Source organism: Cydia strobilella, chromosome 22 (assembly GCF_947568885.1).
Source record: "Cydia strobilella chromosome 22, ilCydStro3.1, whole genome shotgun sequence".
NCBI lineage: Eukaryota > Metazoa > Arthropoda > Insecta > Lepidoptera > Tortricidae > Cydia > Cydia strobilella.
The window spans coordinates 4,186,686-4,213,627 of NC_086062.1; the positions used below are offsets into that span (position 1 = coordinate 4,186,686).

Genomic DNA, 26,942 nt, shown 5'->3' on the forward strand with positions numbered 1-26,942 from the left:
TATTGGTTAGTAAGTTTCTCATAGTTAGTAGTTAGTGTTAGGTTTATGTATGTACAAGACGACAAGTGAAACACGAAACCATACTAATACTGTCAGACAGTAAATCGGTACTACAAGCGCTATGCAGCGACAAACTTACCTCAGAGCTTATACTTGAATGCCATCGGAGCCTCACTGAAGTGAGCAAAGAAGGCAACAAAGTAAGAGTACAATGGATAAAGGGGCATAGTGGATCAAGAGGAAACGATGCAGCGGATGAACTGGCCAGGAAAGGTTCAGAAACACCGGCATATGGACCCGAGCCAATTATGCCTCTACCAATATCCTACATACACAACCAGCTAGAACAACATCACAGACAACTGCACAACAAGTACTGGAATGAAATGAAGACATGCAGGCAAACCAAAGAAATTCTACCGGAACTGAACCACAAACTTACCAAAATATTACTGAAAACACCAAGAAGCCAATTACGTAAAATAGTAGGACATAACACACTAAACAAACACCTACATATCATGGGTAAAACGGACAGCCCCATGTGCAGAGCGTGCATGGCAGAAGAAGAAACAACAAAACATATTCTCCTAGACTGTAAACAGGTAGAAGTATATAGGAGCAAATACCTAGGAAATCCATGCACACTAAAGGAAGCAACTAGCAACCTGAAGACCTTGCTAGGCTTCGTGGAGGAGCTGGGGTGGTTAGAGTAGCGCTACCTCGTTTCACGCAAAATAGGCACATTGGATGTCGAGTTGCGGAAAATGCCCAGCAAAACTAACTAACTAGGTTTATGTATGTTATTTACTATTTAATTATTTCATTTGGACCCCTCTTCAAGCATAGGAAAAACATATAAAAACTTAAAAATGCATGTTTTCTCAGAGATAAGACCTAGCTAGATTGATTATTTGCCACTGAAAACCCCCATATTTTGCTATATGTTCATCAAAACCGTTAGAGCCGTTTTCGAAATCCCCGAAATATATATATACAAGAATTCCTTGTTTAAAGGTTTAAGATTATATTGCATTGTATCTTAAGTGGAATAGTGTAAAGTAATTTAAGTTCCGGGTTAAATGTTGAATACAATAGAAAAAAAAATGGTTCCTAGTAAACAGCATACTAACTTTGGACCCAGGAAAGTTATGGTGACTGAGACACTGCATTTTATTTATGTTGGAGTCATGGTCATGTGATCATCCATCAACTAACAAGATACAGAATGTTTTAACAACAATGTTATGTGAGAAGCTATATAATGATGCTTGTCATGTAAACAGGAACCGGCGGTTTTATCATCATAATCACCGCATGGAACATCTACGTGACTTCACGCTATAATGCTATGGCTGTCAAGATTATGATTCACACTATCAAAACTAACAATGCATTACGAAGTAACCAAACTAAAATATAAAATCCAAGTTAAGTAACAGATGATCAAGAAAATCATACAATTACATGCAATTAAAATGTTATTCCTTAAACAATTACGTGAATTGTATAGACCCCATCGGAGGTCCCAAAGAAAATATTTAAGTTAGAAAACATCACGATGCTATCCATCCCAATACAAAAGACGAGTTATGATAATTTTTACTTCAGACACTGAAGTATTTCGTCATAATTCAAGAGTAATCCATCAAAATATATGAAAACAAGAGTTGGAAATAGACAAATATGGCGGCCGTAAAGCGAACTTTACCTTTACGGCGTCGCATTATGCAGACCGATTAAGATGATTATAAGAATAAAACTTACCGTATAAAGTTCAATGTAATATGATTTGCTTTTGTGTCCACTTGTTTGATTACTTTTCACGTCTTTTCCATCATTTGTAGAAGTCATTTCTCAGGAAAATATCGCGGGGAGACATTTATGCGCTTGTGTTTTCCGTGGAGCTGTCAAAGTCAATGTTGCAAGTTGCAATATTTAAAAACAATAAACAAATAAGTTGCGTTCAGTCAGAACGAAAATTATGGGTGCTTTTAGAGTACCAAAGGCTTGTAATCATTTTGCAAATAAACTAGGAAGTTTTTGACTTCAATTATTTAAATGTGGAGAATCCTCATATATCCTTGAGTTAATTCGCCTGTCGGATTCAATTCTTTAAAATACAATCATAGCCTAGAAATTGATAAAAAAGGAAACAATTTGTCAATGGATTTTTATATTGAAATTTCATTATGTTGGCTATACTTCAGTACAAAGCAAAGCTGTCTGTAGTGTCTGTCGCAGAAATTGCAGCATTTTTCTTTTAAATCAATCTTCATTTTCTTGTGCTAAAATGTGAAATAAACTATACATGAAAGTTTGAATTATGTATGTGTTTAGTCCACGGTATTTGTCTGTTGTATTTATTATTTTTTACTTACTATAACTGCTCTAATTGGATCTGTCAAAAGTGTAGGAGTTTGTGGCGAACACAATAAATTAATGCTCTATCATTCCATCTGATGGAGTATTTTGTGTCGTTATAGTCATTCTCATCGCTTAATTAACATCTAGATAGTTTCGTAACGCGCATACGTTGTTAAATAGTAGGGCGTGTGTGTACGATACACGACACATCTGGTGATCGTTCGGCACAACATTATAACGCATTCTGGTATTTCTAGTTTATTTAATCGTCCTATCTATCGCAGATCGTTGTAAATACGTATTCATTATGGAATAAATCTAACTCTCATTCGATTTGTGTTAGTAAATAAATATTTTTAACATATTAACATTGTATTTACATACTTGCAGCCTTCCATATAAATAATTTGAGATATTTCGAATGAATAGTGTTGTGATGAGTGTTTCAAGTTATTTTGATCATTGCTTCCACTATATTTTTGAGTGATAAAGCTGTAAAATGGCAAAGAAGTCTGAGAACACTGGTGGGAAGCTGATCACAGTATCTGTAGTTGGACTTTCTGGTAAGTACTATAATAACATATTTATTATCAATTAAATCGCAAATTTGTTATAATATTAGTCTGGGAACATATGTAGTGTTATAAACACGGCCTTTGTGTTATTCTTATTAAAGGATAATTTTATTAGTTTACCAAAATGTCTGTTAAAACATAAATATAAAAAAAAAAAAACAATTGCACTGTGAATGCAGTCTATCAAAACTTCCTTCCAATTATTCTTTGCTGGCTCTGACTAAATGTGCTGCTCTGATAGAAAAAGTAGTACTTTGTCTTATATAAGACATGAAAATCAGCCAAGTGCGAGTCGGACTCGCGCACGAAGGGTTCCGTACCATTACGCAAAAAATGGCAAAAATCATGTTTCTTGTATGGGAGCCCCACTTAAATATTTATTTTATTCTGTTTTTAGTATTTGTCGTTATAGTGGCAACATAAATACATTATGAAAATTTCAACTGTCTAGCTATCACGGTTCATGAGATACAGCCTGGTGACAGACAGACAGCGGAGTCTTAGTAATAGGGTCCCGTTTTACCCTTTGGGTACGGAACCCTAAAAATTTACAAAATAAATTGTCCTAAATTACAACCAAGTCAACCAACCTTTTTTCTGAAAACATCAGAACTGGTCACAATGATTGTCTAAAAAAACTTAAAAACCACATTTTTAACTTGGTTTGTAAATTAAGAAATGGCTCCACTTTAGGGCTATGTATACCTAATTTCCATATTTAATTTCTTGTTTATGTTTTTTTGCTAATAGAGACCTCCCTATTCTATCCCTTATATCATGACCCTTACAATTACTTCTTTATAAATGTGAGTGACCCGGTTTAATATATTTATTATATTACATTTATTTCAGTTTATAAACATAGTTATATTATTTAGTTAAATTAGTTAGTTTAATTAGTTTATATTCTTACAAGCTAAATTTGGAGTAATCACTAGTATTTTTTATTTTATTTATTATTTTATACTTACACTAGCAGCTCTTGAAGCTGATGAATGTATATTGAAGGACTTGTATTTTATTTGCACTTTTTAAAGTTCTAACATGTGTATCCAGTTTATTTTTGAAAGTGTTCACCTAGTATATAACAAAAACTGATAATTTTTTAATATTGGAACACCCAACCTGTCATTTACTTTCACCCCCAAAAAATCAATGTCTTGTCATCACAAACATAATAAAGATGTAAACATGCACTGTTTACAAATTCTAGCAATCTCTGTTTACACTGCATCACACATACTGATAAAAATCATGAATGGTAGATAAAAACTAAGAACTGTTATCTCACAGCCTTGAACTAACCTGTTCTCATACATGAATCATAGCTATTATGTATGTAAACATACATCTTGATTTATGATTAAGATAGATATCCTGTTCTGGTATTATTTCTGCATGAGTCAGAATCAGAATCAGAATCATTTATTCGTTTAACATAGGTACATAATATTGGTCTTAAAAAATAAAGCGTTGCGATCACTATGTTTTGCCGGTAGGCGTACGAATTTTTACATATAAATTACTAAATTACACATGCAAATAATTAAAAATCAATAAATATTAAATGATGTCAACAACGTACATTTTAAAGAGGGCATAATACAATTAAATAATGTCAATATTAAAATACGCTATAAATCATTATCGTTCAAGAACTGCTGTACACTATAATAACATTTTTGAATTAGCAGTGATTTTAATGTTTTCTTAAAATGTGCAATATTTAATTCTGAGAGAATTGAGATAAATTTATGATGGAATTTGCAGTTTATAAAATGCAATGATCTTTTATTAATAATAGACGCGTGATGTTCATAGTTGATAAAACTAAAATGCAGGCAATATTTAGTAGAGGATTGTGACAATCTTGACACATTGGCATCAGCCGTACAAATTACTAAATAAAGGTTCCGGAACCTATATTTGATGGCTCATGATCAAGCGCCTGGTGCCATATCTACCTCCCTTTACTTTCATCCATGATAAAATATAAATATTTAGGCTACTAGCTTAAATATTAGGCTACTGCTGTGGGATGATGACAATGATAATATTGATAATGATGACTGATAAAAACTATACTATGTCCTTCCCCAAACCAGGGGTACCAAAACTGTGTGCCGCGGCGCCCTGGTGCGCCGTGGACAGTAAAGAGGGGCGCCGTGAGGCAATACACCTCACCATGTTACCTATCCATTTAGAATAGCTGAGCTAGATTAGGGCGCCATGATTACATTTTAAACTAGTAAGTGCACCACGGTCTGAAAAAGATAGAGAACCCCTCCTCTAAATGATATCCATACCAAATTTCATCTAAATCAGTTAAGTGGTTAAAGTGTGAATAGGGACAGACTGACAGAGTTACTTTCGCATTCATTAGTAGAGAAACCCATTAGCGCCCATTGTACCCACTTAGGTACACCTGGATTACGGCGTTTGATTTGATTTTCTACTGTAACTCTACCTAACAGAATTAGAAAAATGGTGGGTTCCCAAAACTGGGTGTGGGCGCTAATTTGTTAATAGTAACAAGTGCACACTCATGGAGGAACGTGGTCTTCAACAGAAGGACATAATGTCACGGTCCTCAGTATTTAGGGGCAGACTGAAGAAGACCCATATCCAGAATTAAAAATAATAAACCAATTATTTATTATGCTGGTTTTTTAGCCGCTAACTACACACCTGTACAATTAAGATGTTATTCGTAAACCTTACAAATAAATTGACAGGCCTGCAAAATGCCCCCTGGAGTATTTTCTATCTCTCTCTTTAGCCCTTTTCTACCCTTCGGGTGTAGGCCTTCATTTTGCGTCATTCGTCACGGTTCTGTGCGACCCCACTTCTTCCCTGCAGTGTTTTTGATGTCGTCGTCCCAACGCATCTGGGGTCTACTTTGAGGACAAACTGGCTACGCGTTTTACAACATCAACTAAAGACCATAATATATTTTAATAGAACCCATAAAGTATTTCCAATGCACCAGAAAGGATGCCCAAATCAGTAATAATAGCCGAACAGCTTGCACAACCATTGTTGTCCAATCTTATCAACACCTCTCCTTCCGCCGTTTTGTTGTGGTGGGAAGGATACTGTTTTCAATAAAGATATTGTGACACTTTAGTACTTTAAAACAAGTATAAGTACTTGTGTTTACTGTTTGTACAGTTGTACAATTTTGTTACAATGAAAACTATAGTTTTGCAATGGAATGGACATCAGTTCAATATTTTTTTCAAGGGAAGCTATTACGTATCTAAATAGTGTATACCTATAGGTTCTTATTTTTTGCATATACATATGGACTTAATTACTTTCTGAGGATTGGGATCTTATAGTTATTACGTATTCAAGCAGCTATGAATTATGAAATAAAGGGCCTCAGACTGTTACATAAAAAATATCATCCTGATTGGTTATAATCTTAAATCGAATGTACGTACGTAAATAGGGGTATTTACGTACATAGAGTTCATCCGTGGTAAGTTTGAATTGAACACCATTAGTAATTTGGCATAAATGGCATGACATAACGCTTTATTGGATTTTATTCTGTAAGAAATTACTTGTTTCGATTTTACTTCGATTATTTGGGGCTGATTTAACCCCAAATAAATTTAATTTTTATTTTGGGGATTTTTAGTCAAATCACGAATTTTGAATTACGAGTCCATATTTATTTTGAACCGACACGTATCGTAGATGGTGTTTCTTTTCTATTCTTAGCCCACGCACTTCACAGCGTAGGTACTAACGAATCGAATATACAGCAATTGTAAGGTTTACTGCAAAATACGGTAATGAACCACCTAGTAAAAAGTCGTTGGAACCATTTCAATCCATTTTAAACTCTCAATGTATATAAATCCGCAGGCACAGAGAAAGAAAAAGGGCAGCTGGGAGTGGGCAAGTCGTGCCTGTGCAACAGGTTCGTTCGAACCCACGCTGACGATTACAACGTCGACCATATTTCCGTGCTCAGTCAGGTAATAACTGCTTTACATTGGTATGCTTAAAGTAAATTAACTCACCCTCAGCACTACCTACGTACCTACTAATTTTTAAAACCTAAGCAAGATCGACGCTATATCTGTAGTGGAAGAGTGGAACATGTTCGCAAAAACGCTCCGACGCTTGGAGATGATTCTATACGGGCCGTACGCATTTCTGGCGTTATTAGGGCCTAAATTTGGGTAGTGAAATACGGTCTTCAATGGGATGCGTCCAGGCATCCGCGAAACATTCTATGAATATAAAGTTTTATAAAATTATAAAACATGTCTTGGACAGGAAGGCCCTTTGGACGCCACGCCAATCTTGCGCGGTGCGGGAATGCACAAATGATATTAGGCTGAAGCCGCGCGCGTCAGTTGACGCCAAAGGGTTAACTGCCCGGAGTAATCACTAAACCGGGAGTCTTGGAAATCAAGGGGAGAGGCCTGTGCCCAGCAGTGGGACACTCAAATCGGCTAGTAAAAAAACATGAAAGATTCTGTGCAATATGTGACTCTTATATGATTCTTAGGTCGTCCACTAGCTGGCGCGGTTTCACGGAGCGGGTGAGATGAAAAATTGTATTAGCAACGCGGACGCGTGCGACGGATTTTACCTATGCAATGACACCCGCGTGCGTGCGCCCGCTCTGTGCACCCGCGCCAGCGAGCGGACGCCCTACACAGCGTACTACGTAGGCGAACAACACGCGAACGCGAAGTGAAGCGATGCGGCGCGGGGTGAATCAATCCTTTGATACCTTTAGAAGTGTCCTATGTGGGCGATCTCGTTACGAACGCGAACGCCGTGGGCCCGCCGCGCAGTGCGCCACTTTGCTTCGCCTTCGCGAGTTGTTCGCTTACGTAAGACGCAGCGTTACTGTAGTTGTATGAGATCTGTTCGAACGATCTCAGCTCGAGGTGTGTCAAATTTCAACAAATAATTGTAGGTGTATTTATACTAATGCTATTTGTCTTTGCAGTCCGACTTCAGCGGTCGTGTGGTCAACAACGACCACTTTTTATACTGGGGCAGCGTCCAAAAAGATAATGAAGAACAAGAGTTTAGATTTGAGATCGTCGAGCAAACGGAGTTTGTTGACGACGCTTGTTTTCAGCCGTTTAAAGGTATGTGTATTATAGAACCAGTTTATTTTCTGAAGAAAAGATAAGTATTTTTTTATACTAGGTACCATGTTGAGCTATAGTTGTTTGCACTTCAGTTCAGAGATGTTGATTGCCTGAGTTATAGTTGACAAGTTATGCTTTCTTTGATGATGTTACTTGAATTACTTCTAAAACCTAACATGTATGTCCTGCCGAATATTGACATATGTGCCATTCTTAATCAAAAGGATACTTATTGTCGGTTGTCAATAAGGCGCTATTTCCTTATAGCTTCAATTTGAAATCAACCTTATTGACAAGCGACAATGTGGTACCTTTTGGTTGAAAATGTCACATATCTTTAGTAAATCTCACTGAATTTTCTTTACACAGTCGGCAAAACGGAGGCTTATGTCAAAAGATGCGTGGCCACGAAGCTGCAGTCAGCAGAGAAACTCATGTACGTCTGCAAGAACCAGCTGGGCATTGAGAAGGTAATACTTATAATTGTGTCTCCATCAGGGCTTCCAGTACCGGGATCCCGTCTTTTGAAACTCATTTTTCAATACCGGTATTTTTAAATGCAATACGCGATAATAAATAATGCATTCCTGGTATTTTCAGATACAAGAGAAATGTGCAGTATAAACCCTTTATATCTATTAGAATTTAGTTCATAAAATTTTATCAAATAATAAAAGAAAATTGCAAGGAACTGTAAGTATGGCAAACCAATTTTGGCGGAAATAAAAATAGCTGGTTGGTTAAGTTAGACTAAAAATGCAAAGTGAACAAATCGGATAAAATTATTGCCAACCTGTGAAATAAAATTATTGCAGATGGTGACATGGATTGTTTCTTGGCTTGAAAGCTTTTAGGACATATCTGATGTAACAGTGATCCTTTTTAATTCCCCCGTTTTAATAATACTACAAACATTTTAGCAATTAATTTTCAATACCAGGATCCCGGTATTAAAAATGAATCCTGGTATTGAAATTTATCACTCGTCGTATTTAACAACAATCCATATTTAGGTATTACAACTTACTCAGTTCTGTTCGATATTTTTACGCGCTGAAGTCCCGTTTAGGTAAACTAATAAGCGAAAATCGTAAAAATTTATTCCATATATTTAATTTAATATGATGACTGATACATTTAGACCCTTTAGTCCATACAATGCAGACAGTAATAAAAGTTACCAACACCTTATAATATTTTGTAGGAATACGAGCAGCGGACTATACCGGATGGGAAGCTGTCCGTAGACGGGTTTATGTGCGTGTATGATGTGAGCCTCGTGCCGGGCCGAAGCTGGGAGAAGCAGGTAAGTTGTTAAATATATGTACAGTCAGCTGCAGAGAAAAAAATACCCCACGTCCATAGTCCATACAAATTTACAGAAATTTGTATGCAGGGGGGTGCCTTTCCTCAGCAGCTGACTGTACAGTACTGGCAATATTACATTACTAAATCTAAAAAATCTATGTACAATTCAAATAAGACGGTAAACTAATTAGGTATAATAAAATAATAAATGGAAATACGACTAAATCAAATAAACGAAAATAACTTAAATTGATTCAAATTATGTAATGTCTTATTTTCTTTCCAAACAAAAAAGGAATTTCTGTCCTGCTAACTCATTTTATTCCCAACAGAACGAAGCCCTTGCCACAATTCTTCAAAACATCATCAAACTGAAGAAACCCGTGGTCCTGGTCACCGCAAAGAACGACGAGGCCTGCGAGCAAGGCGTCCGCGAGGCCGAAAGACTGGTTCAACGGAAGGAGTTCAAAGGATGCATACCTATTGTTGAGACCTCAAGTCATGACAATGTTAATGTGGATCAAGCATTCTTCCTACTGGCTCAAATGGTTGATAAATGCAAAGCGAGAATTAAGGTAAGCACTCTATGGTATACTGATATGGAGTTAGCGAGGCCGAAAGACTAGTACAACGGAAGGAGTTCAAAGGATGCATACCTATAGTCGAGACCTCGAGGCTTAGTTTTCAATTTAAAATTGAGTTGGACTTTAATAGGGCTTATGTTCTTCTCAAGCAAGGAGTTACGGTTACATAACGTTTATATAGAAAAAGTTTAAAGGTGCAAAAATCGGAGTTTATATGTAACGTCCCACGGGTTGGCGCTTACGGCGCGTAGCAGCGTTTTGGAGCGTTGTGAATAACAGCGTAAGCGCCAGACGCTATAAAAAAAAAAAAAAAATATTTTCAGATAGCTGAGATCCATAAATTGTTAGTTACAAGACACTTATAAAACTACATTAGTAAACTACCTATTACATAAAAACATATAAATACTTATTTCCTAGGTCGTACGACATGAAGGTCGCTATAAGGTACCTTTTCCATGGAACGTCACATAATTGAGCCAGCAGAACGTAAAACATGCCAAGGAGTGACTGGAAAAAGTTTTATCACCCTTTTATTTTCTAATATGGGGTATTACTGCAATATTCTGCCACCACAGTGCAGCACTAGCCCCTTTTGTAAACCATAGAGTAACTTATACATACTGTGCCTTTAACAGTTTTTTGACAAGTTTTCAGAGATAATAAAATGTCAATGTAATAAAATATGACATTGATGCATCGAGGCGGTTTGTTTACAAAGGACTTACCGGGAAAGGCGAATTCGAAATTTCGCTATCTGCCTCATTATCGCTCGAATATGCAAGAGTGACAGAGATTACATCCCGAAATTTCGATTTTCTTGTTTCGCTATATACCCTCAGATTGTGGTAGTGGCGCCCCCTACGCAGAGTTTCACGTAATATTCTCCATTGGCTCTTATGTGCGCCTACTAAGGACCTTGTTGAATTATCTCCTGAACTGTGGGAGTGTGGTTAAAATCTTTAACCCTTCGTCCGCCGAAGACGTCAACTGACGCGCGCGTGTACACTGTACAGCCCAATATCAACTTTCGTTCTTTCCGACAAGGCTCAAGGTTGCGATAGCAGTGGCGTTCATAGGGATAAAAACCGGCCAAGTGCGAATCGAACTCGCGCACGAAGGGTTCCGTACCATTACGCAAAAAACTGCAAAAAAATCACGTTTGTTGCATGGGAGCCTCACTTAAATATTTATTTTATTCTGTTTTTAGTGTTTGTTGCACTAAATAGAGACGGGTGGAAAAGAGGGGGAGGCCTTTACCCAGCAGTAGGACACAGTGGGCTCTGAATAATAATATATAAAATAATAGTATTTGTTGTTATAGCGGCAACAGAAATACATCATCTGTGAAAATTTCAACTGTCTAGCTATCACGGTTCATGAGATACACCCTGGTGACAATCGGACAGCCAGACAGGCGGACACCGGAGTTTTAGTAATAGGGTCCCGTTTTTACCCTTTAGATACGGAACCCTAAAAATTGACCAAGTTAAACAGCGTTTTGTGTACTAAAAATGTTAATTTTTCGTTGCCAGGTGGCCAACTATGCTGAAGCCCTGCGGATAAGGAGAGAGACCTTGGACTTCGTGACGGAGGCTTTCACGCAACTCATCAGGATACACGTCCAGGACCACAAGTAAGTTCAACCTTATTTCTTGAACTTTTTTATATTGGCCTCACATTGCCTACTTATCCTGAAAATTATTACTTGCAGACACAAATTACTTTTTTCTAGAGAATTGAGTTTTACCTGACTATAAATATTTCTACTTATCTATTGTAAAAAACATGACATCAATAAGGTTAAAATATTTTATTTATTTTCTTTTCTCAGAGAGATGTGGTCCGCAGTCAGTAAGAGACTGTGCCATCATCCAGAGTGGGTGAAATTTGTGCAGCAGTTCGGAAACGACGGCACCCAGGTAAGCCTTATTATAATAAGGCTTGTCAGTATTATAATGTCTTATTATATCAGTTATATATCATTAATAGAGACTGAAAAAACGAAATATTAGTGGCAGTTTTTAATGTATCCTAGTCCTAATGAAAAAGTCTACACTTATTTTAAAGCATAAATTATTTATTTACAATCATTTATCTGATTATCACTACATAGTATAAAACAAAGTCGCTTCCTGCTGTCTGGATGGATGTCTGTCCCTATGTATGCTTAGATTTTTATTTATTTTTTATTTTTATTTTATTTAAGTAATTACAACAACAATATCTAGCTAATTTACAAAGTATCGTTAAACTCGTAGGGTTTGTCTCGATACCGCTGATGCTGATGTATTATACATATAAACCTTCCTCTTGAATCACTCTATCTATTAAAAAAAAACCGCATCAAAATCCGTTGCGTAGTTTTAAAAATCTAAGCATAGGGACAGACATACAGACAGCAGGAAGCGACTTTTTTTTATATTATGTAGTGATTACGAAGCCCTCCAGTGGTGAAGGTAGTGGTAGAATATTTAATAAAATAATTTGATTTGTTCCCAAAGTTGATAACTGTAAACAATATTTTAATATGCAGGTGGTGTTCCGGCGCCACGTCCGACGGCTGAAGGAAGAGAAGTCAGCCAAGAAGCTTCGTAAGCAACTAGCCAAGCTACCTCAAGTACTGGCGCGAATGCAACTTCCCACTGAGGAGCTTAACGAGAAGTAAGTTGAAATAAAACTATGAAAACGGATTATATCGCGTATATTGAATTTATACAGTGCAAATAAATATTTTTAGCATGTGGTTTTTTTGCACTTTGTAGTTTTTCCTCAGTCACCCGTTGACCACGAACGCTGTAAAGGGTTCGAAACGTCGGGATGTATTATAAATTCAATATACGCGATATAATCCGTTTTCATAGTTTTATTTCATGAGTAACTATCGCGGTAACCGAAGACAATATTATGAGAAGTAAGTTGTATCAAAGAGCATGTCACCGTTAAGAGTCCCCGGCAAGCTCGACCGAATTGCACCTTCCCATACAAACGTAGTTTCGTTCTCATTTTAAAACTACGTGATGGATTGTAACGAAATTGCACATACCAATAATTAGTTTATATAGCTCCGGTTCGAAAACAAACGAACTAGAGCAAAAATAAGTTTTGTATAAAAAACTTAAATTCTCTGTATTTTTTTTCTATTTTATTTTATTTTCTTTATTTAGGATTACCAACAGATAATACATCTTACATGCTCTTAAATCTATATAACAATCATGACTGATGCTTATCTAATTATAGGTAACCACAACTTATATAAGTGTCTTGTACCTGTGAACAATAGTGAACATGCAGTAAACTTATGGCTATATGAAATTAGTACATTACATTAACTAAAATATTTACTATAAAAATATTGTATCTGAAGCTACATAAACTAATTACAGACATAGATATACCTTATCCTATTGTAAGTACAAAGTTTCAACGCAATCTAGCTAGTCGTTTTAAAATGAGAGCGGAACTACGTTTGTATGGAGAACCGAACTTGCCGGAGACCCTTGAAGTATTCGCTAAAAATTTGATTGTATGGGAAGTTTCATAGTTTACTACTGGGTGACGTTGATCAGTCCTCTATTTGTGATTGGTGTAACTGGCTCTAACTTAAGTAAAACCGTCTGGGACTAATGCACTCCCAATTCCCATTGGCGTTTGACAATCTAGTAACCGGCACAATTTATTTATTTTATTATCAGATACGGAATACTAAACGTTACTAGAACTAACATAAAAACGTTTCTTTTTGACAGTGACTGGCCGATGGTGGTCCGGCAGCTGCGCTCGCACCGAGATTTCTCCGTGTACTTCAGCGGAGCCCGATGCACGGAGTCGGGCTCCGAGTCGGGCTCAGATGATCTCCAGCATCAAGACACTCTGCCAGTAGGCGAGCGAGCGAACAGATATCAGGTATACTCGACAACAATAATAGCTTTCCATTCTATTAAGGACTTACAAACGGTGTTAGTTGGGGAGACAATGTTTTTTTTATGGCTGTTTAAGCCAATGCTGCAGCGGCAAACACGACCCCTACACCTTGTAGAATAGAATAGAAATAATTTATTCGTTAGCACACACAAATAGAAAATTATACAAAACAGAGAAACATAAATAAAAAATATAATAATATTGTATGATGATGATGCCGCTTGCCACGCTTACTTGCCAGTGTGTGGGATCCTACATTGTGTGTATGCTTGTTTGCCACTGACGTGGTATTTAAAAAAACCGGCCAAGTGCGAGTCGGACTCGCCCACCGAGGGTTCCGTACTTTTTAGTATTTGTTGTTATAGCGGGAACAGAAATACATCATCTGTGAAAATTTCAACTGTCTAGCTATCACGGTTCATGAGATACAGCCTGGTGACTAGAGTGAGATACAGACAGACGGACAGCGGAGTCTTAGTAATAGGGTCCCGTTTTTACCCTTTGGGTACGGAACCCTAAAAAAGCAACGCTACTAAGGATTTTAATCGCATACACTCCGTTGCAGACTTTGGGACAGTCACAGAAGATTCCATACGAGATTCTTGAGACGAACGAAGCAGCTTCCGTTTTCAAGACTTTCTTACATGAGGCTCAAGAGGAACAGAGAAATTACGAGTAAGCATACAACATATTGTATTCTGGTCATTGCTACTCAACTCCCAACAAGACCATAAAAGAAAAAAAAAAAAAAAAATTAAGACCATAAAAGTTACCTTTAAGTTAGTCCATAAGACAATACCAAATGCCAATACCGCCACACAGTCTAGCAGTCAGAAAAAAGAGTGCATACATTATGTGCATTAGAATCTTTAACAAAATTCCTGTGGCATTAAAATTTTTATCAACTCCGGAATTCAAACGTAAACTCTATGAACTGTTATGTAAGTGTTGTTTTTACAGTATTGATGACTTTCTTAACCATAAATTTTAATCCTTCTAATGTTAATTCTTAAGCTTATATATGTATGACATTCTTTCTAATTTTGTAATTACTTTGACTTTTATAATCGAAATGACGTAACTTTATAACTTGACATTGTGTAAATTTATAGGTATTAATTGAACTATGTTGTAAGATAATTATTATAATTAAGTAGTAATATTAATTTTCTGTGATTTGGCGAAATTCTACTACTGTTAGTAGCGAATCAAGTCAACTGTATAGGTAGAATTTTGGTGAAACAAACTCAAAATATTGTACCCAACACCTACTTATGTAACCCAATATTCATATGCAAATAAATCATTCATTCATTTGCCTTCCATCGTCGCGTTATAAGCATTGCAGTGCTAAAAATTTGACGGGTTAATGAAATCGTAATCATTACTTTCATATACTAGAATCTAGGTTTAAAAATCTTGAAATGTAAAAGTTGTTTTACGTGGCAATTGACTGACCCTCCAATGCGCAGGGTTCCGAAAGACGCAGCTTTCAGTACAAAAATCGCAACTAAGAACGATGCTGAATGCAATATATATCGCACATGTAATGTTTTAGATGGTGCCAACAATTCAAGCGGCTTCTCGAAGAAACCGGCTACGTAACTCCCGGCAAGCAGCTATCCGAAGTGCGAGTCCTCCTAATGGGCAGGGAGTGTTACGAGGCTTTATCAGAGGAGCAGCAACAGCGAGTGTACGACCAGCATCAGAGGCATATACAGCAGCGGGCTAAACATAACTTGCAGGTCAGTAAAATGGGGGTATAAGACACACTAGCGTTTTTTTAGCGTCGGCGTATTGGCAGCGCTGTGGAAATATGTCGCTGCGCAGTTGCGCTAACGTTGCGTCGAGCAGCAGCCATAGACTTAACTAGACGACGCTCGGGAGACGCTAGTGTCTCCTCGTCCTAGGGCCAAATGGCCATGGTATCCAAAATGAGAGTTCTCATGGGCAGAGAGTGTTATAAGGGTTTTATCGGATGAGTCAATCATTGTATGACCAGCATCAGAGGCATATAAAGCCTGACCAGTCATATATTATCACGCGCCATGTCGTGGAATTTCACTGGAACTAATTTTTTCATACTAAACTGAACTGTCACCCTATACATGAGAATAACAGCGCCCTCTTGACAATGAGCATCTATTACTGGTCAGGCTTTACAGCAGCGGGCTAATTGTAATAATTGTAATTTTAATTATTATTGAATTTTTAATTTAATTATTTAATTTGAATTGTATTGTGTTGAGTTTTAATTATTTGTTGCATTTTCTAGTCAAAAATGATGATAATTTGTGGTGATATATTAGATTTCGACGACCGGTCTGGCCTAGTGGGTAGTGACCCTGCCTGTGAAGCCGATGGTCCTGGGTTCGAATCCCGGTAAGGGCATTTATTTGTGTGATGAGCACAGATATTTGTTCCTGAGTCATGGGTGTTTTCTATATATTTAAGTATTTATATATTATATATATATCGTTGTCTGAGTACCCATAACACAAGCCTCCTTGGGCTTACCGTGGGTCTTAGTCAATCTATGTAAGAATGTCCTATAATATTTATTTATTTATAAGGCTCATCCGGTGTGTCCTAGCCCTAAGTTAGCTCCTAGTCATTAGTTAATTTGCATGTTAATTTGTTCTGTAATAGCACTAACATTATTTTTATTAGCTATGTAAGTTACTGTTACTGTTACATGTATTAGGCCTGAAATAAATGACAATTTAATTTAATAATTTAATTTAAACATAACTTACATGTCAAAAATAGGACAAATATGATCACATGATTTCTGAACGACCCCTTATTAGCCACTCTCAATAAGACGTCTTTGGTCTTGTATTCTTTGAGATTTGTTAGGAATCGCCATTACTATCGAGGGGCCAATAACTATAGCAGTCACTAGCTAATTACGTATACTTGGTCAATTAACAATTACTGTTCACTAATACTGATTAAAATAATTTATTTTTTGTTACAGGAGCTACTGTTAGAGCATGCTGACCTGTTCTACCACTTCAAAAGCATTTCGCCGACCGGCACCATCACTCAAGAGGATATCAAGGAGATTACTGATGTTTTGCAAGATGACTTCAGGTGATTATGACAATATAATGTCATTTATTCAATATTGCGTTGTCATGTACATGTAAAAGGTAACGTCTACAAAAGAGCTGTACGTCCGGCGCTTTTATATGGTGCAGAATGCTGGCCAATGCGTAAGGAGGAAGAGCACGTAATGCACTGCACAGAAATGCGCATGCTCAGATGAGCAGGAGGAGTGACGCTGATGGACAGGGTCCGGAATAACCATATCCGTGGAACGTTCAAGGTTGCACCTATTGCCGAAAAAATGTGCGATAGCCGACTGCGCTGGTTCGGCCACGTGATGCGAAGAGACGACCACCACATGACTAAGAGAGCCCTAAATGACATTCCTGAAAGTAGAAGGGGCAGAGGCCGGCCCCCTACGACATGGATGAGCACAGTGTCGAAAGATTTGAGGACAATAGGCGCAAGCCCTGACATGACGCAAAACAGAGAAGAATGGCGCAAAATGATACGGAGAGCCGACCCCAAACCCTAGGATATGGAATATAGGCTAAGATGATGATGATGCATTGTCATGTACATAATAAGGTGTCACATTTCATATAGCCAGTTCAGGACACAATAGTACAGTTATATTCTTTTAATTCTAATCTACATATTATAATTAAGGTAACATAATAAAGTTAACATATTAACGTATCAGTAGTTTAGTAACCTATTAGTTAGTCTCATAATATTGGCGGGGCATCAAAATCTAACACAAACCAAATGCGAAATGCTAAACCTTCAAGAGCTGTATGAACTAATGCTCAAATGTGCCAAAAATGTACAGATAAGTATCTACTTATATCGGGAATCGAGGTTATTATAATACTGATATATAAAAATCCTGCGGCGATAAGATATAAGCTATAAGCTCGCTAAATAATTTTTGGAATAAGACAGACACCAAGAGATAGCGAATTCAAGGTTGAGGGAAAATTTATCGACGTTAAAAGCAAAGCGGACGGCCGCTTCTCCATACAAAAGTAGTCCCCATTTCCCTCTGGATATTGATATTATGGAAAGTATTTTTACATAATTTGATGCATTTTAACCATAGCTATGCCTCTATGTTTCATTTTGTTCCATTTATTGATTATTGTAAAAATTAGGAGCGATTTCATACAAATTTTTAAATGATCCAAGCTTTTATAATAATTAAAAATTAAACGATTAAACCTAGGGGCATAGCTGTGCTTGATATACAACAAATTGTGTCAAAATATTTTCAATAATGTTAAGCGGAAAAGGATAAAAAGGCCATTTCGCGCGAGTCCTTCTTTCGTCTTAATGTCAAATTAAGTTTCCGATTTAAGATTAGTTGTTATCATATGCAAAACTTACAGAAAACCTTTTCCTTTAGATATAAAATGCTGGATCGTATGGAGCAAGATCGCAAGCTGATGTTGTTTCAACATCTTGGCTTTGTCCATTGTCCGATGCGCGAGCATTGTCCCGCCGGACCCAACTGCCTGGATGCCACGTTACCTGTCATACTCAACACCAGAGTCGGGTAAGTCGTACTGGATGTTTATGCCGTTGAACGCTTTATCCTCCTAAGTCCCAAGTTTTTTTAAACGTCATAGTCCTAGAGGCCTCTTGTTCATTTTTTTGCACATAGTAAATATTTGCGGTCAGTCCTGAACAGACTATTTACAACTCTATGGACTGACAGAATATTCCGCGCGAGCATTCAAATTTGAAAGCGGGGGGCATTTAAAATTTTTGTACCGAAATATTTAGTATCGGTGTTTATTACTATAGTACTTACTGCTGGGACTGAAGGGTGACTTTTATTATGCACATAATTTGGTACCGCAGGACTTAGGAAACGTCACTAACACGCCTAGGTCCCGGGAGCAAGCGAGCTAATGTAAACCTTTGGGTTCATCCATTAATTACGTCACACGAATTTTGAGGTTTTTTGACCCCTCCCCCCTTCGTGTCACACTTGGTCACATTTGGCAAACCCCTCCCCTGGTGTGACGTCACATTTTTTCAATGAAATCGGCAAATCGAATTAAGTATTAAATAAAATAATTTAAATAAGTTATAGTGACGTCACAAAGTTTATCACTACATGTCACATTTTCTTGACAACCCCTTAAACATGTGATGTAATTAATGGATGAACCGTTACTTGAAAGTGTGAAGGTTACTATATTTATTTAAAATTAAATTAAGACAACAAGGTTCATATTACGTACGCCATAACACCTATAGTCGTTCATGGCGCTGTGGGCACGACTAGTAACGACGATTTTAGGTGTTCCTAGCGTTCAAAAGATTAATGAGCTTTGCGTTAGGACACGAGGTTTGTCACGAAGACTTTCATGTTGCTCACGTTCAAGGGCATTAACCTGGCAGCTTGTTGCTAAGTAGTTTGCGAACATTAATATAAAAACCGGGTCATTTCGGTTCATTGGATTACAGTGTCTGAACTTTCTGAATTATTAACTAGTGTTAGAGTCCGCTTGCGCCTTCTGGAAACATTCTGACTATGTACATGCGGGATCCAGAAGCTTGGTTTATAAGTTATTATAATTTAGTATAGGTTTAACTAGTATACGTTTACTTGGGCCAGATAGCATCCTTCGAGAACAGGCGGTCTATGGAAATCGATAGACGTATCGAGAACGCCTGGAAGAGCTTCTGGTCCATGAAAGCGCTAATGAAGGGTGACCTTCCCTTGTGTCTTAAGCGCAAACTCCTTGACATGTGCATCCTGCCCATCCTAACTTACGGTGCACAAACTTGGTCATTAACTGAGGCCCTAAAATCGAAACTCAAGGTTTGCCAGCGAGCTATGGAGCGTAGTATATTAGGTGTTCGTAGAACTGATCGAATCAGAAACACGGAACTACGCTCCAGAACTAGAGTTGCAGATGTAGGCGTCAAGACCGCTAAGCTTAAGTGGGACTGGGCGGGACATGTCTGTCGCATGCACCCGGAAAGATGGGCCAAAATGGTTACTGAGTGGGACCCACGGAGCACCATAGACGGTGCAGGCCGGGGTTCAGGCAGACCAAAAAGAAGATGGCGGGACGACTTGGACGCATTCTACCCCAAATGGTGGGAAAATGGCGATGACAGGGTCGAGTGGAGAAAACGAGGGGAGGCCTTTGCCCAGCAGTGGGACACCAAAATAGGCTAAAAAAAAAAAAAAAAAAAAAAAAAAAAAAAAAAAAAAAAAAAAAAAAAAAAAACATAGGCTTTAGGGAATGTACACTAACACTACGGAGCTGGTCTGTAATAATAGTTATTTGTGCAACAAGAGAGGAAAGTTGGTTTTTCTTGCGAGTGTTTATTTTGAGTCCCGAGAAAGCGAAAGATTATATAATTGAATCACAAGCGAAGCGAGTGATTCTAAGGTAGAATCTTGAGCGTAGCGAGGGACTCAAAAACACGAGATGTAAAATAACTGCTCTCGTTTTGCACACATAATTTTTCACCTCAGTAGTGAGAACATATTAAAGGTTAAAATGTATTTCGAATTACACAGAATAACCAGAAAAAAAAGTATTATAATATGTACGATACGATACGATACGAGACCGGACCGGACCGGACCGGACCGGACCGTACCGTAACGTACCGTACCGTACCGTACCGTACCATACCATAAAAAATATGTAATAAAAGTATGAAGTTCATGGCCTTTACTAAATTAAAAAGCTACATTGTTTCACTCCCTGGAGTGAGGAAAGTCGCACTTTCCTCACTCCAGGGAGTGACGAAAGTAGGCTTGTTCGAGCTGCTGAGGTGAAAAATATATTGTATTGTATGAACAGTTCGCTGACGTCGACGGGCGAGTCGCAGTGCCTCGCGGGCCCGCCGGCGGCGCCCTGGGCGCTCACCGCGGACTCCAACCAGATCAACGTTATCATATTGGGCGTAAGTATCACTTGTACTGCTAAACTTTCAGTTGCAACGGCTTTAAGGACCACCCCATATCACCACCACCATCACCATCTTCTGAGCATCGTCGTCGGCGCTATGGAAAAAGTCGTCGCTGCGCCAATGTTGCGTCGAGCAGCAGCCATAGAGGTGACTGGACGCGGAAGCTCGAGAGACGCTAGCGCAGGGCGGACACGCTATACATGAAAAATCACTTGCGTTTCTATGTGTGAACGGCACGTCGGCATGCGTCATATTGTGAGTAAGTTGTTTAAGGCGGTTCCCTGAGCCAGAAGGCGAAAAATCTCCTTATATGATCATGTTTTTCTAAGAGGCGTTGATAGACATGGAAAAAATATATGTAGTTCTTGACTATATTATCTTTAATATCATAGCTTTCGATACACGAATTATGACACTTCGCTCGATACAATTAATTCCCAAAGTAACCTCTAACTCGGACTTTTAATCCAACTTTACTCGGTTATTTATTATGTCATACTATAAACAAAAAAAGAAGAAAAAACAATCTTAACTTAAATAGTTATTTCATAGCTTTCGAATTTCGATATTATAAGGTAACGTTATTAAAATAAATAAAAATCGACAAAATTCGATCAAAATTGACACTTGGCGCGCATGATCTATCCCGTTCTTTCTTGCGAAATGTGACAGTGACAGCGGCAAACCGATGGAACGGCCTTAAAAATAGTACTGAGCGGTCGGCAAACGGCCGTCAATCTGGTGTCGCGGGGCGAGGTAACTCGAGTCGAAGCGGGGCGGTGCGTGGCCGTTCTGTATGATAATACTATAACTTATTCTGTGACGCTAGTGTGGGGTGGTCCTCAAGTCTAAGCAGAGACTGTGCCTCTTGAGAATGGGTTGTGCTCAGAAGAATTAGCTCCATGCATGAATTTATTTTTATTTTTGGATTCATAATTTATATCGTTTGAACACCGGAAATGATAAAAATACTTTTGTAAACCTTAACATTATTTTATTAAAAAATATTTAAAATGTTGAAAATTTTTGAGCGGTTGAAACGCTCATAATTTTTGGCGCGAATTCGACAGAGCGTGATGACGTCACACGTTGGGCGGCCCAACTGACGTTTGCTACTAATGACACTAATCTGTCGAACGCGTGACGTCACGTGGCGTTTCGAGCGTTTCGCTCACTAGCTTTTCGCGGGCAAATTTTTGTACTTTTTATTTATAATTTTAAGTAATTAAATGGTAATTTAAAAACGGAAATGCATTTGTAACATGATATAACGGTAACAAACATCCGAATAAAACATATTTCGTTCAAATATAAACTTCATGCATGAGGCTAATTGTGTGATATGTTGCCCTATTTTCTGCCAACGTATCGCTCGCCCTCGGCAGAGCGTTCATCTTCATACCCACTTGGAACCCAAATAGACACGCTATGTCATGGTATAATAATATACTCCGCCTGGTACTCTCTTCCGAGACTTACGAACCACGTGACTGGCACAATCACCTACGTCATCGTGAACCTTTTAACTATGGATGGTAAAGAAAGGATGCCAATCTCTTATGGCAGAATTGTTGCAAAAGTGACCGCTTTCAGCTTTAATAGAACAGTTCCTAATTTCTCCGGTGGCGCTAGTTAGGCTCTGGGACATGAGTATAACATGAACCATATAAGGCAACAAATAACCCGACCAAATTACGTAGGTTGTTTTTGGTAGTATTTCGGTGTATGGTGGCGCCGCCTAATTACTGTTTTTTGATGGACACTTTTCATACATAGAGATTTGGCTCCTTTATATAGTCTCCATGCTTTTAACAGCACGATGACGTAGGCTTGTGTCAGTCACGTGGTTCGCGAGTCTCGGAAGAGAGTACCTTGTTTTATTATACCATGCGCTTTGTGCAGTTTTAGAAGAACTTTTTTCCGCGAACGCTGTCAAGAACTCAATATAATATGAATTTCTGTATGGGGTACTTACTGCAATAGAGAAGTCTTACAAGTTCTAAAAGGGTCGACAATTCGCATAATTGTCCGTACGGCTACGATAATCGATAAAGTATTTGCCACATTGGATTCGTTCTGCGGGCAGCGGGCAGGTCAAACTTCAACTTCAAAGGTTGCTGTCAATGTTGTTCATACATAATGCGGGTTTGACCTGATCGCTGACCGCAGAACGCATCCAGTGTGGCAAATCCTTTACCATCAGGCGGGCTGTATTCATATTTGACACTAACGTGGCATTTAAAAAACCAGCCAAGTGCGAGTCGGACACAAAAAAAAGGCATAAATATCCCGTTTGTTGTATGAGAGCCCCACTTAAATAATTATTTTATTCTGTTTTTAGTATTTGTTGTTATAGCGGCAACAGAAATACATCATCTGTGAAAATTTCAACTGTCTATCACGGTTCATGAGATACAGCCTGGTGACAGACGGACAGACAGACAGACAGACGGACAGCGAAGTCTTAGTAATAGGGTCCCGTTTTTACCCTTTGGGTATGTAACCCTAAAAACCTTAAAATTGTGTAAAGTTCTCACTACATTGTTTGTTATTTGTCTAGGTGGAGGGTGTAGCAGGAGAGTTCGGCAAGCGTCTGCTAGCCGGGTGCGACTCCGACAAACGGGTGTCCGTTCAGAATCTGCTGTGGCGCGTCGAGCAACGAGTCCGGACTGACGACTTTAGTGCTGAAACTACTAATATTGATGACTTCACGCCTAATGGTAAGTGCATTCTTATAGTAGTACCACAGGGCGGACACGCTATACATCAAAAATCACTTGCGTTTCTATGTGTGAACGGCACGTCTGTACACGCGTCATGCGTCATAGTGTGAGTAAGCTGCTTAAAAATAGTACTGAGTGGCCGGCAAACGGCCGTCAATCTGCTGTCGCGGGGCGAGGTCATTCGAGTCGGGGCGGGGCGGTGCGTGGCCGTTCTGTATGATAATACTATTACTCTTTCTGTGGTACTTCCAAACCGAGGCGGGCGTGGCCCACTCCGTGATTTCGTCGCGTCGCTACAAGTACACGCGGCCCACACCAATTTTGGTGACTAACCATAGTAGTTGCCGCGCACCGCTACGGAACGGACGCCTGCTCGCGCTTGCGCCACCTAGCGGTCGTATCTGCCGTAATTGACGCGTTTTGTTAGAAAGTGAATCTTCTGTACAGTCGCCATCAGATATATCGGAGCGGCCGAGGCTCTCACTAATATCTGAACACGCCTCTATTGTCAAGGCGTTAGAGTGCGTGTTCAGATATTCTTGAGCACCTTGGCCGCTCCGATATATCTGATGGCGACTCTACCTAGTACTATTATTTATTCTGTGACCGAAGTTTTTGGAAGTTGCTCGGAACGTACTTTAACTGTACCAGTCGTTTTTCTGTCTCAATGGTACCTATTTATCCCACTATGTGGGAAGGTCAGTCGGCAATTGTTTTTGAAAAAACCGGACAAGTGCGAGTCGGACTCGCCCACCGAGGGTTCCGTACATTTTAGTATTTGTTGTTATAGCGGCAACAGAAATACTTACATAATCTGTGAAAATTTTAACTGTAGCTATCACGGTTCATGAGACTGGTGACAGACAGACCGACAGACGGACAGAGGAGTCATAGTAATAGGGCCCCGTTTTTACCCTTTGGGCAAGGAATCCTAAAAACTGCCAACTTGGTGGGGTTCCGACAATAGGGGATTTCCCATACTACGTTTCTTTACTTGGCCCATGGAAACATGAGGTAGAATAGGGGGGATATTACTGCAATGTTCTGCCACCAGAGTGCAGCAGTAGCCTTTTTAGTAAACCATACATACTGTACTTTTAACAGGTTTTTGACAAGTTTTCAAAGATAATAAAATATGACATTGATGCATCAAGGCGGTTTGTTTACAGAGGACCTACCGGGAAACGCGAATTTTTGCTATTTGCCTCTTTATCGCTCGAGTATGCAAGAGTGACAGAGACGTTAGATACCGAAATTTCGATTTTCTTGTTTCGCGATATACCCCCAGATTGGTACGGGCGCCCCCTACGCAGTGTTTCGCGTAATATTCCCTATTATAAATTCCCATTACCCTTTTATGTGTTTTTTCACAGGTTACTTCTGCGTGTATCAAGATCAGGAATCGTTCGAGTACATTCGTGGATGTGCTGAGAAAACGCTACTTTCCAGCCTAGAACAGGAAGACAAACTGCCTTTCCAAGTAAGCATTACCAGGGGTGCGAATCGCCTCGCTTCGGGCAAACTCGGCTCCGGTCGGCTCAGCATTGCTATTATTAGGGTTGGCACAATTTGACGTCCCTTTGCGTGCGCGACCACAGATAAGATAATGACTTGAATTTTGACAACCCTAAATAACCGAAAGGGATAGTACCTATCATATATTAGAAAGGGACAGCATGATGCGACCCTGAACCGCTATCAAACTGGTTTTGTAGGAAGTTTCCTTTCTGTACGGTAGTACTATTATTTATTCTGTGGCATTACTGAGATTGCTGTTATAAATTCGTTACATAATAGTCATACATATATTTAAGCCTTTTTAAGGCAGAGGAAATATATTTCGTCTGTCGTGCAAATGATGGGAGGATTGAACAAACTTACAGGCTAGGTCACTTTTAAATAAACAAAAGATCTTCAAAATGTATTTCCCAACTGATTTTGAACTTTATTTCGAAGTGATAGGGTTCATTTTTGCATAATTCCTGAGTTCCTGACACGCTTATGCCTTATGAAGGATTAAAAAAATGGTTTGTAATTACATTACGGTTGTTTTTTCTAGGGTTTACCGCTCGTAGTAATGTTCGTTCAAGACGAAGGCATGGATAAAAAGGAGATTATGAGGCTACAGGAGGAGGGACAGAATCTTGCTGATAAGTGAGTAACACACTATATAATCATCGTTAATAGATATCCAAGAATGAATGAGTCGCAATCACTTTCTGACTGAGGTTTTTTATAACCAGAGACCGGAATTTTCGTGGCAGTTTGAATTGTCATTAGGGACTTCTCATTTATCGACTTTGGATATACCTATATCGATACAATGTAGAATACAAGTCCTGTTACGTTTAAGGCCCATTATACTGTATGAAGATATTACTGTCGGCCTGATGGGCGAAATGGAAAAAAGTGAATTAAATTTCACTTTTTCTCCATAGTAAAGGCATGGAAAAAGGGTTTTTTAATTTATGGCTTTTAAGTACATTACCGTAAGTAGAACCCTAGGAAACTATTGATGCTGGATATGAATGGAATCGATTGGCAAAAAAAAATTGCATGTAAAAAAAAAGTTTAATTTTCATACAAATTGCATGGGACGTTCCGCGATTTGTGGCTTCTAGCCGTTATTTTTTTTGGTCCTATACAAGCTTTTGATCCTGGATAGGAATAGGATCGATTGGCATAAAAAAAAAGTTAACCAAAAATGGCTTTTTTCCCGCACTCTGTATGTTTTTTCCAAAATCTGTAAACGCCATTAATTTGAAATTGATGAAAGGTCTTCTAAGACCATTTCCGCGTAGCAGCACGGGATCCGGTAGCTGCCGTCACTGACCCACTAAGAAAATCCACCCTGTATACATATACAGGGTTGGTTTTTCGTACTACATAGTCTGGCCTGTCAAATCCCACTAGCAAGACGCGAAGACAACTTCTTTACTTTAAAAACGAGTATTAGCGCCTCCTTCCTTACGTGATCACCAAAATATGCTTTCCTTATTTCCAGTCTTCACTGCTCATACATGGAGGCGGCAGTGAACGAGTTAGGCACCGAAGCCCTAACGTCAGATGCTATTCAAGAATTAGTACGTGCCAACAGAGAGAAAGCTAGCTACGCCCATCTTTACAGAGACCTTATTGTTTGCTTCGACTCCGATATACGGTAAGATATTGAAATTGCTGACTGGTGCTATCCGCCGCTTTGAAGTTAGTCTAAGAGACCTATCAGCTCCATACATTTTGACTATTTTGAGTCATAACAACATTTTTGGTTTCAAAATTGACTTGTAAGCGGCAGATAACAATATACCTAAGCTAAAAGTAAATCATCTGACCAAAGAA

At 38.6% G+C, this 26,942-nt stretch overlaps 3 protein-coding genes across 5 annotated transcripts in view; 1 reads left to right on the forward strand and 2 right to left on the reverse strand.

Annotated features, from left to right (window-relative positions):
- LOC134751573 (uncharacterized) overlaps window positions 1–1,929 on the reverse strand; it is a 54,224-nt gene extending 52,295 nt beyond the window's left edge. The window contains exon 1 of the mRNA XM_063687035.1: window positions 1,768–1,929. Coding sequence (XP_063543105.1) covers window positions 1,768–1,854 — 87 coding nt within the window. The 5' untranslated portion in view covers window positions 1,855–1,929. The remainder of the gene's footprint in view (window positions 1–1,767) is intronic.
- Window positions 1–26,942, reverse strand: part of LOC134751438 (uncharacterized) — a 365,741-nt gene that overhangs the window by 317,549 nt on the left and 21,250 nt on the right. The window lies entirely within an intron of this gene.
- The window catches only part of LOC134751382 (rho GTPase-activating protein 190), a 55,735-nt gene continuing 31,007 nt past the window's right edge, over window positions 2,215–26,942 (forward strand). Inside the window, exons 1-20 of one of the 3 annotated variants that reach the window (XM_063686740.1) lie at window positions 2,215–2,328; window positions 2,758–2,930; window positions 6,819–6,931; window positions 7,921–8,065; window positions 8,438–8,538; window positions 9,273–9,374; window positions 9,709–9,951; window positions 11,496–11,596; window positions 11,795–11,882; window positions 12,497–12,624; window positions 13,713–13,869; window positions 14,453–14,562; window positions 15,446–15,632; window positions 16,868–16,983; window positions 18,344–18,493; window positions 20,772–20,874; window positions 23,441–23,600; window positions 24,977–25,083; window positions 25,663–25,757; window positions 26,608–26,763. In XM_063686740.1, the coding sequence (XP_063542810.1) occupies window positions 2,867–2,930; window positions 6,819–6,931; window positions 7,921–8,065; window positions 8,438–8,538; window positions 9,273–9,374; window positions 9,709–9,951; window positions 11,496–11,596; window positions 11,795–11,882; window positions 12,497–12,624; window positions 13,713–13,869; window positions 14,453–14,562; window positions 15,446–15,632; window positions 16,868–16,983; window positions 18,344–18,493; window positions 20,772–20,874; window positions 23,441–23,600; window positions 24,977–25,083; window positions 25,663–25,757; window positions 26,608–26,763 (2,426 nt within the window). In that variant the 5' untranslated portion in view covers window positions 2,215–2,328; window positions 2,758–2,866. Of the gene's footprint in view, window positions 2,931–6,818; window positions 6,932–7,920; window positions 8,066–8,437; window positions 8,539–9,272; window positions 9,375–9,708; window positions 9,952–11,495; window positions 11,597–11,794; window positions 11,883–12,496; window positions 12,625–13,712; window positions 13,870–14,452; window positions 14,563–15,445; window positions 15,633–16,867; window positions 16,984–18,343; window positions 18,494–20,771; window positions 20,875–23,440; window positions 23,601–24,976; window positions 25,084–25,662; window positions 25,758–26,607; window positions 26,764–26,942 lie in introns of all 3 variants that reach the window. The other 2 variants (XM_063686741.1, XM_063686742.1) reach the window with 2 other exon arrangements.